The sequence below is a fragment of the Sceloporus undulatus genome, chromosome 2 (genome assembly GCF_019175285.1).
Source record: "Sceloporus undulatus isolate JIND9_A2432 ecotype Alabama chromosome 2, SceUnd_v1.1, whole genome shotgun sequence".
Lineage (NCBI taxonomy): Eukaryota > Metazoa > Chordata > Lepidosauria > Squamata > Phrynosomatidae > Sceloporus > Sceloporus undulatus.
The window spans coordinates 89,743,798-89,763,331 of record NC_056523.1 but is presented as its reverse complement, the minus strand read 5'-3'; the positions used below and the strand labels follow the sequence as shown (position 1 = coordinate 89,763,331).

At 42.2% G+C, this 19,534-nt stretch overlaps 1 protein-coding gene across 4 annotated transcripts in view; it reads left to right on the top strand.

The window, feature by feature from the left end:
• Window positions 1-233: 233 nt before the first annotated feature.
• The window catches only part of G3BP1 (G3BP stress granule assembly factor 1), a 33,313-nt gene continuing 14,012 nt past the window's right edge, over window positions 234-19,534 (top strand). For all 4 annotated transcript variants that reach the window (XR_006102146.1, XM_042451734.1, XM_042451733.1 and 1 more), the window contains exons 1-2: window positions 234-368; window positions 17,518-17,631. Coding sequence is in view for 3 of the 4 variants with exons in the window: in XM_042451734.1 (XP_042307668.1) it covers window positions 17,537-17,631 (95 nt within the window). In the remaining variant the exon portion in view is untranslated. The remainder of the gene's footprint in view (window positions 369-17,517; window positions 17,632-19,534) is intronic.

Genomic DNA, 19,534 nt, shown 5'->3' with positions numbered 1-19,534 from the left:
GATGGCTCCCGGCACTGCCTTAATAACCCTTCCCTCAGTCTCCATTGGCTAGGGCGGACGTCACTCTTCCCGACCCGGCTTTACGTCGTTCCGGATCGTCATTGGCCACTCTGGTTGCCTTTCCGAATACAGCCCGCCCACGATCCTTAGGGTGGCCTATCGGTGTCCGAGCTGGCGAGTGGGGTTGGTTCTGATTGGTTAGCCTTGTGCGAGCGGGTTAGGCTGCGCGGTGGGTTATATTTAGCCGGCGGTAGAGCACGCTGCTGTTGCGCGAGGTGCTTCCCGTCTCCTTGAGCTCGTCTGCATCGCGTGGAGTGAAACGACCACCGCCGCCGCCGCCTCCTCGTCCATCTCCGCCTCGCCCGCAGGTTGGTGGGGATGGGGGCCTCGGGTGGCGTCCTCCGCGAGGCGGCGGCGGCGGCGGCGGCGACGACGAGGGCCTCGCGGCGTCTTTGTCGTCGTCACCGTCGCCATAGACACGCACCTACCACCGGCTCCTAGAGACAGGGCTGCGTCCACACTGGAGAAATACAGTAACCCGGTTTGGCACCGCTTTAACTGTTAGTCTGGCCCAAGGCTATGGGATTCTGGGAGCTGGAGTTAGCTGTGGGATAGACTGGGAAGCACGGCTTGACGTCTCTGGGAGCGTCCCTTTCGATCACTCTTTCCTCCCTTTCCAGGACGCAGGCCTCCGTCCCCGCTTCCCTGCCCAGGAGGGATCCCAAAATGTCTTCCTCTTGAGGGAGGCCAGGACGAGGAGCGTGGGCTCTTCTTACGCCAGCGGCCCTAGCCTTTGCTTTTGTCCTGGCCCAACATTTCACGGCGCCTGGCCCTCCTTTGGGGCAAGGATCCCGGTTAGGGTTCCTATTGCTTGGTTTGGGTGGCGATGGGGTCCGCAACTAGCCTCGGGATGCTGGCCCTTCTCCAGCGCCGAATCGTCCGCCTCTGCCGCCTTCTCTTCGGTCCAAAACACTCTGCTTTAACTGCGTTATTTCAATGGTAGGGAATCCTGGGAGTTGTGGTTCATGACAGAGAAGGCTAAAGGTCTCACTGAACTACAGTTCCCAGGATTCCCTAGCGTTGAGCCAGGGCAGTTGAAGCCGTCCCAAACTGGGACATCCATGCAGAGTGTTTTGGGCCTTTCTCTCTCTCTCCCCTTCCCTCTTCCCTTGGGCCCCTGAGAAAGAAAGGAAGGAAGGAAGGAAGGGGGCTCACTCCACTCTTTAGGCCATGATCTGCCCAGGTCCCCATGACCAGATGCGCCTCCATTGCCAGAGAGGACCTTGGAGGCGAGGAAAACGTGGGACATGGCCGAAGACAAAATGGAGGGCCTCCTGAGATTCCTCCTGGACAGGAGGCTGGGATGGAGGACAGGTCCTGGAGGAGGAAGAGGCGGTGCCTGGTCACCCTGCCCTGGAACTCCCCGCCAGGCTCCCCCTCGTCCAGCCATCCACCTTTGCAGGAACAGCCACAGTCGGAGGACAATGGAGCCCTTCCTCCCCTTCAGCAGCAGAGGGGAAAGGGGAAGCTTGGGGAAGGCAGGGAAGTGCAAGAAGCCCAGCTAGACCTCAAGCTTTCTCCCTGGCCTTGGGCAGGAAGGATTTTTCTCCTTGGCCTCAGGGGAAGAAGGCAAAGGCAAACCCCTTCTGAACAGATCTTGCCAAGAAGACCCCAATGAGAATAGGTTTGCCTTACGATCGCCCCAAGTTGGCTCACAACAGCAGCAGGCAGGACCAGAATATAACATGGAGATTTCCTTAGCTTTGTGGAAGTGGCAGGGCCAGCCACAAAACCCCCTTCTGCTCCAGAGATTGGTTGCTAATATTTTGGAACAGCCCTAGAGAGCCCTGCAAAACCAGGCCGAAACCTGTACTGTTATGCGTTCCTACTAACGAGGTGCATAAATGAGGACGCTTGTCAAGGTCAGCCTTCACATTGAAAGGGGGCGGATGAACCTAATTCCGAGTCCTTGCTTACGGCCACGTTGTGTCAGTTTTGGTCACTTGAGTAGCCTTAGGAAGATTTTTCAGTAGGTGTTGGTTTTTGCTTAAAAGCAAAATATGAGGTGAGAGTTGTGCCCAGTGTATGTACTTGTGTCAGGTGGCAGCATTAGACTCTGCTGCGGAGTATTTGTAGCAATGGGCAGTGCTTCCCGCCTGTGCTATTTTTGTCATGTTCCCACAGACACAGTAGGAGGTTAGGAAATGCAGGCAGGCCTGCTAAGCTTTTTAGATGCATGCCCATGCCGTGAATGGCCATTTTAGGCTGTCTTGAAAGGCTGTGATAAATCATTGACTGAACAGGAATAATTGTTAAGGTGCCTTGTTTAGTTTGTTGCGAGAGCTGTCAGTTTGTGTTTCTTTAAATGGGTGCCATCTTTGTTATGCTTAAATTACCCTTAATTTCATTGGGAAATATGGGTGCTAGTAACATGAATGTAGCTCTAAAGGGTGACATGGCAATGCATTGTTCAGGCAGTCTCTTCAAAGCACTTAACTGGCCTGCAGTGTGTTTTAACATCAAACCTTTAACTTGATGTACAGGCAGTGGAGGGATTCTGCCTGTTTAGTTGCACAGGAAATGAATTAATAGTGAAAATAAAATCTAAATAAGCATTATCTAGACTAGTTATTTTTGGTATCTATAGATACCAAAAATAGGACCTATGCTTGCTTTTATAATAAGACTTCTAGAATATTACAACTTTCTGATTGTACTTGATAGAGTAAGTATTTGTAAGACAAGTATTTGTTCAAAGCCAATTAAAGTCAGGTATACTTCCCAATGTTGTAGTTTTGCAAAAGGGATTCAGTAGCACCTTAGCAGTCTTTTCAGGTCTTACTCTCACTTTCCCTGCCACCAACTAACAGATCTTGGACTCCCCTCCACCTCTGTGTCACTACTATTCAGAGAAAATGGGAATTGCAGTCTAACAATACCTGGGGACTTAAGGTTGGGAAAGCCTAATCTAAAATGACATGTGCCTTTAAATTGTAACGACTAGGGGAAGTGTGGTGACTAATATTCCATTAGGCATTTAACAGTGCTGACTATCAATTGGGTTGGTACCCCTGCTTGCACAAAGCATGTGCACAAATTTTGGGTGCTGAAATGTTGCTCAATGTTACTTATCTTCTCTTTTAGTTGCAGCTTCTGATGCTTCTTGCTAGTAATGTTTGTACCTAATTAGTGGAAAATACATTGTAACAGCAATTGTATGAAGGCCAGAGTTCAGGAGCCACTACTTTTCAATACCTGCCCAGGCTCATCTCAGTCAGCAGAATGAGCCTTTTTGTGTTTGTGGAGGTTTTTCACTTCTTTTTCTTTCCCCCCCCCCCCCCCTTCTCTCAGTTTATACCTGCAGCCAAGGTAACACATGCCTTGGGCAAATCCAATTTGTACAGTACACTGGCACTCAAACTTTTTAGCCTTGGGACTCCCTTCTCCCTTTACAACTACATGCAGACATTGCACACACACCCTTGATGTCATGTAATGAATAAAAATACTTTATTTCATGTGTGAATTTTGCTTCACACATTCATGTACATTTTATAAGGAGATAACTTTGTTCAAATTAGAAGTTTTGTTTAAATAAGTTATTTAACTTAACACATATATAAATTTTACACATAAAAATTTGGGAAGAGCAATAGCAAGTACATTTCTATACTGCTTATAAGTGCACTTAAGCACTCCCTGAGACATTTACAGTGTGTAAGCTAATTGCCCCCAACAAGCTGGATACTCATTTTAGCGATCTCAGAAGGATGCAAACCCCGATTTCTCCAGGAATGGGCACAGTTAGCACACTAGCTTTAACTGTGCAAATGCACTCCTGGTTACAACTAAAACCTGGGCCTTCAGGCTTAGGGCCAAACAGGAGAACACCCAAACCGCAAACCTGAATTTTCATGGAGATTGTAACCTGAATAGGGCTGAATCCCTATTCCCAGAGCTGCCTTTTGAGTGACCAGGAGCACATGTCCTGTCTGGATGAAACTTCAGTTTGATCTCCCTCATCCAGTTCATTGCAGATTGTTTAGCACAGAAACATCTTCCTTGGAATTATGTGGAAGGGAGTAACAGAGCTGGGTATTATCAGCATAGTGGTAGCACCGGCTTCCAAAACTCAGGACAGCTTCCCTTGGTATCATACCTACAATGAATAGCACACAGAACACTGAGGGACTTGGGTTGCCAGTGGCTAAGGTGTCGAACAGGAATCTCCCAGCAGCATCCTCAGAGTTCCCCCTCCAGGAAAGAACTGAACCACTGTTGGACAGTACCTCCAAGCCTCATCCATCCCAATGAGACAACTGATACCTTAGTTGATGATATCAAAAACCCATCAAGAGATCCAGCAGAACCAACAAGTGCACACATCCCTTGTCTAGTTTCATGCACTGATGATCCACTAAGGTCATGAAAGCTATCTCCACCCCATAATGAGGCCTGAAATATAATGGAATGGATCTAGATAATCTTATCTTTATTTAATCCAGGAACCCTGGGACCTGAGAAGCCACCACATGCTCTAGTATCTTGCCCCCATAATGAAATGTTGGAGACAGGCCTTCAGTAATCCAGTATAGTAGGATCCAGGGAAGGTTTTTTCCAGAAGAGTTCTTACAACAGTTTCCTTAAGACATGTTGGCACTATGCCTTATTAAGAAGCATTAATCACCCATTTAACTAGTCCTCCTCTGGTTTGTTTATTATAAACCAGAGAGAAGGTTCTAGTAGACATATTGCTCTTGCCTCTCTCGAGGGTCCTATTTACATTCTTGGGTTGCACAAATTTAAAAGTGTCAACACTGGAAGAGTTATATCCGCTGGGTGTGTATCAACTTTAGCATCCAAGATGACAAATTCAAGCAATTTTATAACTAAAGTGGTGGGCAAATTCTTAGCAGATGGCTCTTGAGAAGTCTAAGCCTAACCAAAAAGTGAGCTGCCCTGACAGTGAAACAGTAGGAAGTTCCTCCATTCCCATGCCACCATTTTCCCACCCCATACAGAAAGCAGGGTCTAGAGCATGCCATGCTGCATGAGTGGGTCCTGATAGCATGTGGGGCAGAGTGGTCGTCTGTGTTACAATATCTCTTAGCTCGAACGTGGTAAGACTCACACTGCTTTCATATCCAGGTCTGTAACATAGAGTATTAAGGTAGAGTTTCCCAGTCAAACTAATGTAGCAATATGGTTGAACAGCCCCTGGATGCAGCACATGTTGAGGAGGGATGGATCTTGTGGGCACAAGTTTCAGTATAGTAAATGTTGATTAGATTGATATGTTTGAACCAACTAGGTCTAACTTCCCTTCCTTTAACCTCTATCTTTGTCTTGAGGACTTGTGGAAGAGACCAAATCAATTCAATAGAAAAAAAAGTTGAACCAAAAGGTATGAGGATTTGTGCCTGTTGGTTACATGTATTGCTTTCCTGTAGATATCTGCGTACGGTTGTACATTTGTGCACTTTCTAGGTAAAAAAAGGTAAAGGTAGTCCCTTGACATGAATATCTAGTCATAAACAACTGTAGGGGGCAGTGCTCATCTGTTTCTAAGTAGAAGGGCCAGCCAGCGTTGTCCAACGACTGCTCTGGTGGTCATGTGGCCAGCATGACTGGACCAAATTACCTTGTGTTACCTTCCCACTGAAGTGGTACCTATCTATCTACTTGCATTTGTATGCTTTCAAACTGCTAGTTTGGCAGAAGCTGGGACTAGTGACAGGAGCTCATCCCATCATGCAGCACTTGGGCCTCAAACTGCCAACCTTCTGATCTTCCAGCCATCAGAATTTGCGTCTTAACCACTAAGCCACTGCACCCCTTACTTTCACTGTACTTTCTACTAGAAGGAAAATTTAGATTTAGGGGTGTGAGATATAAGGAAGTAAGCTTGTAAATTGGGCATGGTTGCTGAGCATGAAAATGGTATTCCCAGCCTAAGGCTTTGTTGGAGGGTGATGCAGTACCATCTGCTGAACTCTTTTTTTTATTTTTGTATTGCAAAGTACTTTCACAGCTGCTGGAGTAAAGGTGCATTAAGCTGAAAAAAACATTCTTGAACATTTATTTGGTCTTTCTGTCTGTGTTAGGAGCACTGTCTTCCCATACTTAGTTGCTGTGTTACCTTCTTTTTGGTTCTTCCTTGGTGGTAGTTCCTTAAAAACAAACCTTGGTTTTAGGAGCCCTCTCACTTTGACAGTAAAACTGATACATTAAACATGTTTTGACCATCTTGCTATGAGATTAAGATGCTTAAAACTAATAATACTAACAGATTTAAAACAAATGACTGCTTTAAGTTCCTCCCTACCTCATAATGCCTACTAATCGGTTCAGGAATCTGCCAGAAAAATAAAGTCATAAAGAAGGTCAAGACAGATCTCTGTGCTTAGCAGGGAGAATGTGAATGTACTGGGCATCTATTGCTATAAAAAAAACCTTCCTCCTAGCTACAGAAGATGTTTTGCTCACCTAGGTAAGGAATTTCAAGCAGGGCTTGATAAAAGGATATATATATCCTGTATATTCAAGGAAGGTAACTTCCCCAGGCTGGAAGTCCTCTTCTTTTTCTTTTTTCAATTCAAGATGTTTCAAGGTGGAAGTGAGGCAAAACAGGTAGAGTAATTAAGACCCCCCCCCAAATATGTCATGCTAACAGATATCAAGTAGTTACCTCAACTTTTCCCCCTTGATTAAGTAACTTGCACTGGGTCCAAATGCATTAATAATACAGTGCTTTTACTATAACACACGTTGAATATGTTACTTTGTATCTTCATGAAATTATATAGTTGTATTTATATTGGCCCAGCTTTCAGATCACTTTGAAAGGCTGATTCATACCTTGTGCACCAGAATAGCGGGGATGGATTAGTGGAAGAAGAACATTTAAGTCCAGCAAAGGGTACCTTATGCAATTTTTGGCACAAGATGGGTTGTATTTTTCTTGCTACCCTAATTTGTAGTTTGCTCTGGTGAAACTTCTACCAGATTTGGTGAACAAGAGTCTAGATTATATGCTGGCCTTTGTGATGACAAACTGTTAACATTTATAGGTGAGTTGTGCAAATAGGTATTTCAGTATAGATTCTGGATTGTTACACTTGTTCAAACAAACTGAGCAAAAGTGCTTCGTCAGATTTGGCCTGAGTGTCAAAGGCTGTGGAACAAGCAAGGAAGTGTTTGCTGCTATCGCCTTATTAATTAACATTTCCACTTTGCTTCAGTAGGATTTATTGGTTATCCCAGGTTAGCATTAAATTGTATACCTCTACCTGAATGTCAACTCCTGTGCTATACTCCAGAGTACTCTGGAATTAGATTCGTAAATATGAGGAATTCAGAAATCCTTCCTCACCCTTGAGGGATATGCTTAATCATAATCTGATAATGATTTGTCTAGGTCAGTCACTTGACATCACTGCTGCTGCCTATTGGAATCCTGACCAAAAGAAAAGTAAAACTGCTGTCTGCACTCTTGCTTACCTGAATCATACCCCTTTAAGACTCTATGGTGGTGGTGGTTGTGTTTTTTTAAAAAAAATCTTTACAGAAGCCTGTAGAGTAGGACAGGCTGTGTGACAGTAACTGGAGAAGAATAATTCGATAAGCATTAGTTTGCAGGAATCACCTACAACATACTATAATGCTTTAAAATGCTCCATGCCAAAAAGCCTTGGCTTTCTGCTGTAAGCATCTACCATTAGCCAACAGCAAGATCAGGGGAAAGGAGTTGAGGCATATGAACTTCTCTTGCCTAAGCAAAGCTGGAGACTGTATTAGAGCCTCAGATCTTTTAACTCACATACACCTCCTTCTGTTCAGCTTCCCATTTCTTCATGCTATAGTTATTATTATTATTATTAAACTTTATTTCTAGAGTGCTGTAATTATACACAGCGCTGTACAAAGTCGGTAAAATTAAGGAGTATATAAAAGCCTGCCCAAGGCGTACACTCTAAGATAATAACAATTAAATAAAGGAGTAGATAAAATTACCATGTAGAAAAGAAAAGACAAATTAAAAACATCAAATATAAAAGCAAATCAAATATAGAAGCAAGTTCTCTTCAAAACTCCAACAATCCATCTAGTGGCAAGTATGGGCCTTTCATCTATTTAAGAAGGTTGAATAACTATATTTCATCCAAACTTTGACGTTACAGTAGTGGGTGAAGATTGTCCTGGTAGCTGTGTGGCTATCCCAGCTCCCATGCTTGGAAGAAAGGCCATGGGATATTTAACTAACTATGAGTCCAAGTCATCACTGTAGAGTCAAACTGATAAAACACAAACATACTGGCTTTCCTGTTGCAGAAAGACAGGATTGGGGTGGGATGGGAGTTGAGTCTTCAGGATCATTTCTAGCTGTGGTGCCCAGTTCAGCAGACTCCTTTCTCAGGAAAGGGTGGTTGGGCCATTTTGAGTTAGAAGTTCCTCTTTATAGCACAGCAATCAATACTATGATCTTGCTGGGCCTGAGAAACACCAGGAGGCTTGGTGATGACCCCAACAGTGTCTTAAAGCAGTTGCACCTAAGCTGACATGTTCTCCATAGAAATTTCAGCTCTAATCATCTCCCCTGTGTGTGTTTCTGCATCATTTGATGTGCAAGTGCAAGAGCTGAATAGCATTTTTCATTTTTTAGAATTTCTGAATATCCAACTGTTTATTATGCTCCTAGTTTATTTAGTGAAACGAGATTTTAGTTGTGTTTCTTGATGTGAAAGAGTTTAAAATACTTTAGTGAGAAAAGAACAAAGTAAGTCAAAAGTTACTTTGTAATACTTTCTGCTTATCTGTAAAATCTCTGGAAGTATTGACCACACTTGTGTTACCACATGTTGTTGATTTTAGACTCACCATTGTATTTTTGGCAAGAGGAGGTTTGCTCTTGCCTTCCTTTGAGGCTGAGAAAGTATGACTTGCTCAAGGTCATGAAGTGATTTTCCATGGCTTAAGGATTCAAACTCTGGGCTCCAGAGTCACAGTCCAGCACTCAAACCACTACACTATGCTGGCTCTCATCACCTCATATGCCATTAAAATGGAGTATTGTATATACTCATGTATAAGTCTAGAAATTTTAGTCAAAAAAGTGACCCCAAAAACCTGAGTTGACTATGGGTCAATGTATTTATACTTTAACTCTTATATATAAAAAGGAACTATCCCCTGGTGAAAAGTATGAGAGTAATCTGTCCTGGAAGCACTGACTTCTCTATTCTCTCATCGTTTCAGCTTTTAATATGAGCGCAAACAGTTATGCCTCCTGGAATTTTCTAAGTTCTTTGGCATTGTTTTCCTTTGCTCCATCCTTTACATCCTTTGTTAAATGGCCCTAAATTGCACTCTTGACTTACCCATGGGTCATATCACAACCCATAATTTTGTTTCCAAAACCTGCCCTCGCCTTATACACGAGGTCGACTTATAGTTGAGTATATATGCTAGTCATTTTGTGTTTCTTCTTATGGTACACAGTAGAAACTATATAAAACCACTGTTATGAGATAAGCTCTGGGCAAACACCACTGGGACCTGGTCTTGTATGCTAAAGCGCAGCAGACGAATGCCTCAAAACGTAGTGAGCAATTTCTTCATTAGAAGCCAGGTGTCCACTTATCATGGGTTCTGTAGTAGTGGATTTGATATATCAGCAGGGGGCTGTCTAGATGATCTCCAACTGTATGATTCTTCTAATAATGAAAACTATTGATTAGCCATTACAGTTGAGAGAGGAGTGGAATTTGGCCTCTGAGAGTTTGCTGAATACTATATTTTCAATATATTGTTTCTGCCTTGTAAGGAAGCAGAGATTAACTCTCTAGCAGTGCTTGGATACCTCTAGCACCTATTTTTAAAATGTATTTAATATCAGTACATATTGTTTACTACTCTTCCTCCCTCCCTCCCTCCCTCCTTCCCTTTCTTTTAGAGAAGATCTATGACTTGCTGAAGTGAAATAACTATACAGTGCAGAGGAATCTGTACTTATGGTCAGTTGAGTTGCTACAGATGAGAAAACATTTTGCTTTTCCTCAAAGAGGAATATGTAAAAAAATATGCAAGGTTTCTTTTTGCTTGTTGGAATTAAAACCCAAGTAATAGAACCAATTAAGACTGTACTCTTTTGCCTACGTACCTGGGACTAAGTTCCACTATATTCAGTGTGACCTACTTCTGGATAGGCATGTATAGGGTTGCATGTTAAGTGGTGCTACAAAGCTTTTCTTTGTTGTTTGAATTCCTTAATTTTGGACCTGTACTAAGGCTTATAAATGCCTTGGTTTTCAAGGTGAAATGGCTGTTGCTATTAGCCTAAATAGCAGGAATCACAGCAAAAGAGTGCTATTTGGTATCTCTAATGTTTTTCATTATTGTCAAAGCAACAGCAGAGAACCAATAATTGAAATTATGTTTTTCTTAGCTGTATGATATCTGCACATGCATAGTTCATTTTTCTTTCTCAGAAAGTAAGAAGATAAAGCCCTAAAAGAGATGGGATCAGTGAAAGGAAGTCTGTGTGCTTGCTGGTCAGGGTTCCAGTTCATAACACAGACTTTTGCTTTGGATAAATATAGGCGATATCTAGAAAAGCATCCTTTATGCCATTGAATTCCTATTTTGTATTTGTTTAAACATCACTCCTGGGATCCTAATTCTAGGAGTTCCTCCACCTAATGATTGATAGCAAACTGTTTGAATTCCAGGTCTGTAAAACCAGTTGCTTAGCAACTAAAGCTAAGCTGTAGCCATTGTATTCACGAGGTGAAAATGTACTGAGTGCCTGGTTCTGGTTCTTCTGTTGGGCTTGCCAGTTTTAGGGTTGTTAGCTTAGTGGGTTTTAGTTTAGGGTTTATAATGGGTTAAATCCAGACTGCTCATTAGTGAAATTGTTTACAAATAAATCTGCTGGAAGAAAGGAGAAAAGTAAATTTTTACCAACATCCCTCTGCTTTTGTGTGAAAAATTGCTTTGGGGGGACCTACTGGAACAGCATGGGATCTGGGGGTTGAAAGGGAATCAGGCATATTGTAGACCAGTGGTTCCCAACCTGTGGGTCGGGACCCCTTTGGGGGTCGAATGACCCTTTCATGGGGGTCGCCTAGGACCATTGGAAAACATCTATTTAATTACAGTTATGAAGTAGCAATGAAAATAATTTCATGGGTTTGGGTCACCACAACATGAGGAATTGTATTAATGGGTCACTGCATTAGGAAGGTTGGGAACCACTGTTGTAGACAATGTGCAGCACTCTTTCACTTCCTCAAGCTAGAGCCTCCGCTGAATGGGATCTATGGCCCTCTTGTGATTGGAAGGAGCTGTTGTCTCTAACCTAATATGTTCATGTTTCAGTATGTGGACTTGCTTGGGTCAGATGAAATACCATAAATATCAAATAAAGGAGAACTTAATACCCTCCTCATAGCTTATTTAATACAGAAAATGGTGATATTTGCTATACTTATGAAATTTAAAAATAAAAGGCTCTTACTTTTGTATAAGCTAAATAGTGACTATAACTTTTAATGAAAGTATGAACATTGCTATACATTGTGCATATGTATCTTATTTTTGTAGGGAAAAATGAATAAAGAAGCCACACACTTTGTAATAAACAAATGTCTAATTTAGACAGATAGAGGACTCGCACAGTTTGCTTTTGCAGTAGTTGGTTAGAAGCAATGAATGCTTGTTCGCCTGTTCCTATTATGAAGATGGAAACAGCCACCAGATAAAAAAATCTTGAATGAATAAATCCTTGTCTTATTTCAAAAGAGAAAATGCGTCATTGGAATTTTTCCTTTGTTTACATTAAAATTTTCAGTGAGGGGAACAATTATTGTGTTCTGCTCCCACAAATTTTCCTAGTTGTTTTCTATGCTTTCATATCTATCGTAGGAGTACAGTACACACCATGCCTGTTGTATGTGTCGCCTGGAATATTGTGTCCAGGTCTGGGCACCACAATTCAAGAGGGACATTGACAAGCTGGAGCGGGTACAGAGGAGGGACACCAAAATGGTGAAAGGTCTGGAAACTATGCCCTATGAGGAGCAACTGAGGGAACTGGGTATGTTTATCCAGGAGAAAAGAAGGTTAAAGTGTGGCATGATAGATAGATGGAGCAAGCTCGTTTTCTGCAACCCCAGAAAGTAGGGCACAGAACAATGGATGCAACCCACAGTAAAAGGGATTTCATCTAAACATTAGGAAGAACATATTAACAGTAAGAGCTGTTCAACAGTTAAATATGCTGGTTTGAACTGGTAGAGTCTCCTTTGGATGTTTTTAAATTGCCTGGATAGCCATCTGTTGGGAGTGCTTTGATTGTTTTTGAGGGCTTGAATGAATGGCTCTTGGGGTCTGTTTCAACTCTTATGAGTCTACATAAAATCCAGATCCCAAGCCTCAGGGTGTCACATTCGCCATAGAAAGGGATGACATAGTTCTGAATGTCTAAGTCAAACGCTTGCATTACATTGCAAGCAAAGGTTGGATTCAGTTCATTGGCCAGTAGCCTCCAGTTTAGCCCATGTTGTAGAGACCTTAGTTCAAGGGGGACAAAATTAAATGCAGTTTTAACCAGAAATGAGTGCTAACACAACACCTCCAAAATGATTAAGCTTGATGAGTTCACCTATTGCAATATTTCCGTTTAATGAAGTAGATTAGAGAAGAGCCAAACAGTCTCTCTGTGCTAAGAATATCAGTTATTTCTAGATCTGATGAAAGTACTAGTATGGCACCTGCAAGAAAGTGTTGCAGTCTCTTCAGGATTCCACTCTCTCATCAGTCTCCATTCCTTGGGGCAGTAATCGGACTCCTTTGAAGTCTTATTTCCCTTGTTTTTTGCTTTATCTAAATATTGCTCCCATGCCCACCAGTAACTTCATCTTGTGAGTAGATAGTGCTCTTTAGGTTATATAAATTTCAGCATTTGGAGCCATTGTAAAAATGTTAATTACTCATGTCTTAACAGTGAGTGGGAGCCATTGTTTATTATAGTACACATTCTTGTGTAAGAGAAGACTTAAACTTGCCAACAGCAGTTATATTTTTTTGGTGATCTTTTTGCTTTGATGGTGACAGTTACAGTATCTCGGTGAGGCTGTTTCTATGAACTGACAATTGCTTGGGCAGTTGTCAGACCTCAAGAAGCCTGTTTCTCATGTTTGATATACTGCAGACTTCAAAAATGTTTTCCTATCTTGTGCAGCTAGGGTTATGATTGGCTTTCAGGTAAGCTTTATATTATCAAGAAGGGGAATAGCCTGGACACCTGTGAAGGAAACTATGTGACTTGCAATTGCCTAGTAATCTAGGCTGTATTTCCATGGTCATCTTCTTTGTTAAGTAGATCCAGTCAGGGGTGTGGCAAGTATCTGCCTGCATGGAGAAGGAAGTAAGTTTACTCAGCAAGTGTTTGTAGACCTCTAATCTGTGAGTTGAGATTGACTAGATGGTGGTTGACAACAACAAAACAATCTGTGTGCTGCCTTGATCTTAATTGCTACAGTGCACAGTTATCACACCAGGTGCTTCCATCACCCAAACATCATCAAAATGGGGCAGAAGTGTCCCTGGCACTACTGAAGGGAAATGGAAGCGTTTTTGTCATGGAATCGCCAGTATTTCTGTTAATAAAAAAAGGGCTGTTTTCCTGGCAATTCCATGACAAAAACGCTTCCGTTTTCCTTTTGTAGTGCCAGGCACGATCACACCATGGAGGCTTCTGCCCCCTTTGATGATTGGGTGACGGGAAGTGCCTGGTGTGATAAACTCCTGAGTGCAGGTCTAAATCTATTTATCTATTTATTTATTTATTTGTTTGTTTGTTTGTATCCCACCTTTCTCCCAAAGCGGGACCCAAGACGGCTAACGTACACAAAACACAACAATTAAAACTGTACAATTAAAATCGTATACATATAAAAATTACAAATATAAAATTTAAAACATACAAAGTTAAAACTAGCAATCCAAGACCAATCCTCTAATCTCCCAATAAAAACCAAGCCTGCCAGATCTCAGAAGGCTTGTTTAAACAAAAATGTCTTTGCCTGCCTGTGAAAGGCCAGTAGTGAGGGGGCCAGCCTAGTCTCCCGTGGAAGGGAGTTCCACAGGGTGGGAGCAGCCACTGAGAAGGCTCTCTCTTGTGTCCTCACCAAGTGAGCCTGGGATGGTAGTGGGACCGTGAAAAAGCCTTTATTTAATGTCTTTATTTAAATTTGAAGTCATGACTGGCTATCCCTTCAGCATCATATATATGAGGTGTCCCTTGGTTGTATTTAGGAGATGCAGGTTTAATTTTTTTGGTATTTTGCAATGATATATGTCGCATATATCATTGCAAACTTTCTTTGGTGATTGGAATTTACATAATTGATTTTTTTCCAAATATTTGGGATTCATTATAAGTTGTAGTTTACTTGTAAAGTTTGTTTACCACAAATGTTGGAATTGCCAAACTAAATTAAAATGGGTTATTTGTGAGCCATATTGGGTCCCTATTGGGGAGAAAGGCAGGATGTAAATCAAGCAAACAAATAAATAAATGTGACATTCCCTGCCTGTCATTCCATTTCTGTGGTAGAAACAAAGATACTTGTGCCAGTTCCCCCTCCTCACAGTAGTATGCCTCTTTTAAAATTAGTATGCAGTTAGCACCTCAGACTGCCAGAGAGGCACCTAGAAAATCCAGCACCTTAGCACTGAATCCCTATCTTTAATGCATACTTAGCCTTGCACTTTTGTCTGGGCTTATCCCCTGACCTCTCGGCATTGGTAAAAGTGAGAACAGGCTGTACACGAGTACAGTTGCTGCATACATACAACATGTTTACTGTACATACTTGTCTATACGTCAACCTCATGTATAAGTTGAATCATTTTGGGGCCAATTTTGGGGTTTTGATAAGGCAAAGGGTACAATTTAGGGGCATGTAACAAAGGGTGTAAAGGACAAAACAAGGGCATCAGTGAAGTACCAGTCACCACACACACACTCTCTCCTTGCCAATGCAGTGGGTCTTTGGAATCTCTCTAGCAAACGAGCAACAAATGTGCACGTACACACACATAGAAAAATGCACTTTCTTTCCTTGCAAATCTAACAGGACTTTTGAATCTCTCTAGCAAACTAGCAACACATACACATACTGTACAAAAAACACCCCCCTTTCCTTGCAAATCCACCAGGACTTTTGAATCTCCCTAGCAAACCAGCAACAAACATGCACACAGTCTGTCTTCTTGTCTGGGCAGCTCTGTCAAAGTAAGGAGAACGGGCTGGTGAGCAGCATTTCTTTCAGGAACTTTCTGAGCAGGATTACCATATTGACCTGTATATAAATCGACCCAGGATTTGGCATAATTTTTTCAATTTATAGACAAGTATATATGGTGCTTGTCACACTAAAGAATGAGCCAGCATATGGTGCGCACTTGCTTGATTGCTCCCATTTTAGTTCCTCCTGGAAATGGTAGTGGCCAAAGAAAATGCGTACCTTCCCTTGACAGTTTGTTTTGCATAATGTACACACTACAAACTCTGCCTATCTAAGGAACAGTGAGACACTTGGCTGTTAGCAACTCCCTTTGTGGGTGAAGCTAAGCCATAGTGATTGAGCAGCATCCATAACACTGTTGGACTGTTTGCCATAAGTTGTTATTTTGCCTTACAGTGAACTGTTGGATCTGTGCAAACTCTTGGAAACCCTGATTGTGATTGCAGGAAGGGTCAGTAGATAGAAGCTAGTATCTCCTCCTTGTGTTCATCTTTGGCATGGAGGCGAAGATGAGAATAGTGTTGCCAATTCAGCTTTATGTATGAGGGCATGAAAGGAGGAAGAGGCAACAGCAGGAACCCCTTCATCTGGGCTGAGATGCTGTTGCTTGCCCCTTGTTACAGCTTCCAGCTGCCTCTGCTTAGCCACAGATGAAGAACAGCCAGGTATTTTTCTTTCACAACTGGGTTAAGAGGTGGAGTATTAATATTATAGTGTCATTATAATGATGTAAAACCTAATTTTTGTCCATCCTCCCCCAGCCCCCTCACTCTTTTCTGTGCTTGTTGTACTTTAAAACTATCAGCCTGTGGTGAAGAACAGTCTTACTGCATTTTTTGTAATCTGTCCTGGGAGCTGTTTTGAGTTATGGGTGGGATAAATATGCTGTAAATAAATGTGCATTGTTAATAAGGGGTTGCTGTGCTAAAACGTTGAATGGTGACATGTTGGAGAACTGTTGTAGAATTGATTCTGATATGCAATTGGATGGGATGGGAGATGCTTACGTGCACAAAAAGCCTGTTGTTTTTTTTAAGCAGAAAAGATAAATTACAAATAAACATGTTAATGTTACTGGAAAGGCTACCTGGGGAAAAGATGCCACTGAGAAGATATATTCAACTTCTGCTATTCCGGGGGATTTTTGTGTAACTCCTCCCCCCCCCCCCCCCCATTGCTCTATTTTTAGTGTGTTTACAGAGTTGGTTTTTAAAGTTTGTGTTTTGCATTTGGTCCTCTGTGTGTGCATGAGCGCGTGTGCACACGTATTGGTCGCAAGATGAAATATGAGGAGAGAAGAGATCTTTAAATGAAGGATTAGCCAGCCCACATGAAAAGGAGGGAACCCTTGTGTTGTAAGATGAAGAAAAAGGCTGTAGAGAAGGAATTGTGAGAAGGATTTGCACTGCTTTTTGTCCTAACTATTATGTGAAGCAAAATGAGACACTCTTTTCTCCTCATGTTTTCTTTTCTTTAGGGTTTGGAAAATACTGTAGTAGCATTTTCATTTCACATGGGGCTTTTCCAGTAGGCAGTGGCTGCTCAAATTTCATGCTGGAATCTGCATAGGCTTCCCTAAGCTTTTTGGCACACTTAGGAAGTCTATTAGGAAGTGGCTTGTAAATGGGGGCAGAGAACCCCCAGAGATGGCTTACTGCAGTGGTTCTCAAACTATTAACCCTCATGAACCCCTTTACATCTATATGCAGACATTCCTCCCCCCTGATATAGTAAATGAATAAAAATACTTTGTTTACTGTGCAGCTTTTCCTTTGTATATTCATGTCTATTCATATTTTAACATTTTATGAGGAAATAGAATAGATTAATTTAAATTCAAAATCATGTAAACACATGTGTAGTGTACATCTTACACTTAAAAAGTTTGAGGAGGAGGAGGGATCAGGGCTTTCAAGTCTCACACCCGACTGTATGAGAACCACTGGCTTATGGTATAAGAGTAATCTTGAGGTCATGGTTACCTCTTTTTGATGGAGAATTTCAAGTTGGCAACTCTGAAATCAGACAAGGTAAACAGGACTTAATGCTGCCATTAAACACTTCTTAAATTCCTCAAGAGGATTTTCTTACTGCTTTGTCATTGATTTTGTACTGCTGTGCTTAAAAATTTGAGGAAATTATAGTTCATCTAGATGTCAGTTGACCATGCATGATGCTCACATTTTCTGAAACTTTTGGTCTTCAGTTTTCAGTTGACCAAAGAAATGGTGATGGAGAAGCCAAGTCCCCTGCTTGTTGGGCGGGAGTTTGTGAGGCAGTATTATACTCTGCTGAATCAGGCACCAGACTATCTGCACAGGTAAAGTCTCCTTTTGTTTGCCTTTTTTCCTTTTCTTGCTATAAAGTGAAAAATGTTTATAACAAACAGCATAAATTGAAACTTGCATTGTTGCCTGTTTGCTTGTGTTTTCTTCATTTTTTTTCTCTTTCCTTATAATAGGCCACCTCTTTTCTTTTTAAAAGCAGATTAATATTAATACATTTAAAACACTTTATGAGGTCAATTTCCCAACAAACACTTCTCCTTCTGTATTCACGGACGTAACTTTTACGGTTTTGATTATTCACAAATGTTAGACCCACTTTGGCATGGCCTCCTCCTCCTCCTTCCTCTCAGGTTTTTCTCCATGGGGAAAAAAAGAAAGCCCAGGAGGGAGGGAGCAGCCAGGAAGAGTGTGTGCCTGTGCTTCTCCCCGCCCCTGTCCCTTTAACTGACTCCTTGAAGCCAGTAAAAGGCATGGAAAGGCAGAGGGGAAAAAAAGCAGGCAGGCACCTGGTCCCCCCCCCCCCGCCCTCCTGTCCCTTTACCTGGCTTCTGCATGGTGGTGGAGGTTACTCACGATTTTTCCACATTTGCAGGGGGCTTCTGCCCCTAGCCCCTGGAAATGTGGAGGGACAAGTGTAGATATTTCATCATAGCCTCTCCTTCACTTTCAGATTTGCTAATGACAGAAGAAAAATTAGTTTAGACTAAATTTTAGTTCAATTTAGTATAGACTATTAAGGATAGACAAACCTAATCTCTTTCTTTGATAAAATTACCAGCTTGGTAGATGAAGGGAATGCTGTGGATGTAGTATATCTTGATTTCACTAAGGCCTTTGACAAGGTTCCCCATGACATTCTTGCAAACAAGCTTGTAAAATGTGGGCTAGACAAAGGAACTGTTACATGGATCTGTAATTGGTTGACCGGCCGAACCCAAAGGGTGCTCAACAATGGCTCCTTTTCATCCTGGAGAGAAGTGACCAGTGGGGTCCCACAGGGCTCTGTCCTGGGCCCAGTGCTATTCAACATCTTTATCAATGACCTGGATGACAGAATTGGGAGCATACTTATCAAATTTGCAGATGACACCAAATTAGGGGGAATAGCTAATACCCCAGAGGACAGGATCAAGATTCAAAATGACCTGAATAGACTAGAAAGCTGGGCCAAAGCTAACAAAATGAAATTCAACACGGAGAAATGTAAGGTATTGCACTTAGGGCGGAAAAATAAAATGCACAGATATAGGATGGGTGACACCTGGCTGAATGAAACTACGTGTGAAAGGGATCTAGGAGTCCAAGTAGACCACAAGTTGAACATGAGTGAACAGTGTGATGCGGCAGCTAAAAAGGCCAATGCTATTTTAGGCTGCATCAATAGAAGTATAGTGTCTAGATCAAGAGAAGTAATAGTGCCACTGTATTCTGCTCTGGTCAGGCCCCACCTAGAATATTGTGTCCAGTTCTGGGCACCACAATTCAGAAAGGACATTGAGAAACTGGAGCGTGTCCAAAGGAGGGCAACAAAAATGGTGAAGGGTCTGGAAACCATGCCCTATGAGGAACGACTTAGGGAGCTGGGGATGTTTAGCCTGGAGAAAAGAAGGTTAAGAGGCGATATGATAGCCCTGTTTAAATATTTGAAAGGATGTCATGTTGAAGAGGGAGCAAGCTTGTTTTCTGCTGCTCCAGAAAACAGGACCCGGAGCAATGGATGCAAGCTACAGGAAAAGAGATTCCATCTGAACATTAGGAGGAACTTCCTGACAGTAAGGGCTGTTCGACAGTGGAATGCACTTCCTCGGAAGGTGATAGAGTCTCCTTCCTTGGAGGTCTTTAAACAGAGGCTGGATGGCCATCTGTCAGGGATGCTTTGATTTGGATTTCCTGCATGGCAGGGGGTTGGACTGGATGGCCCTAGTGGTCTCTTCC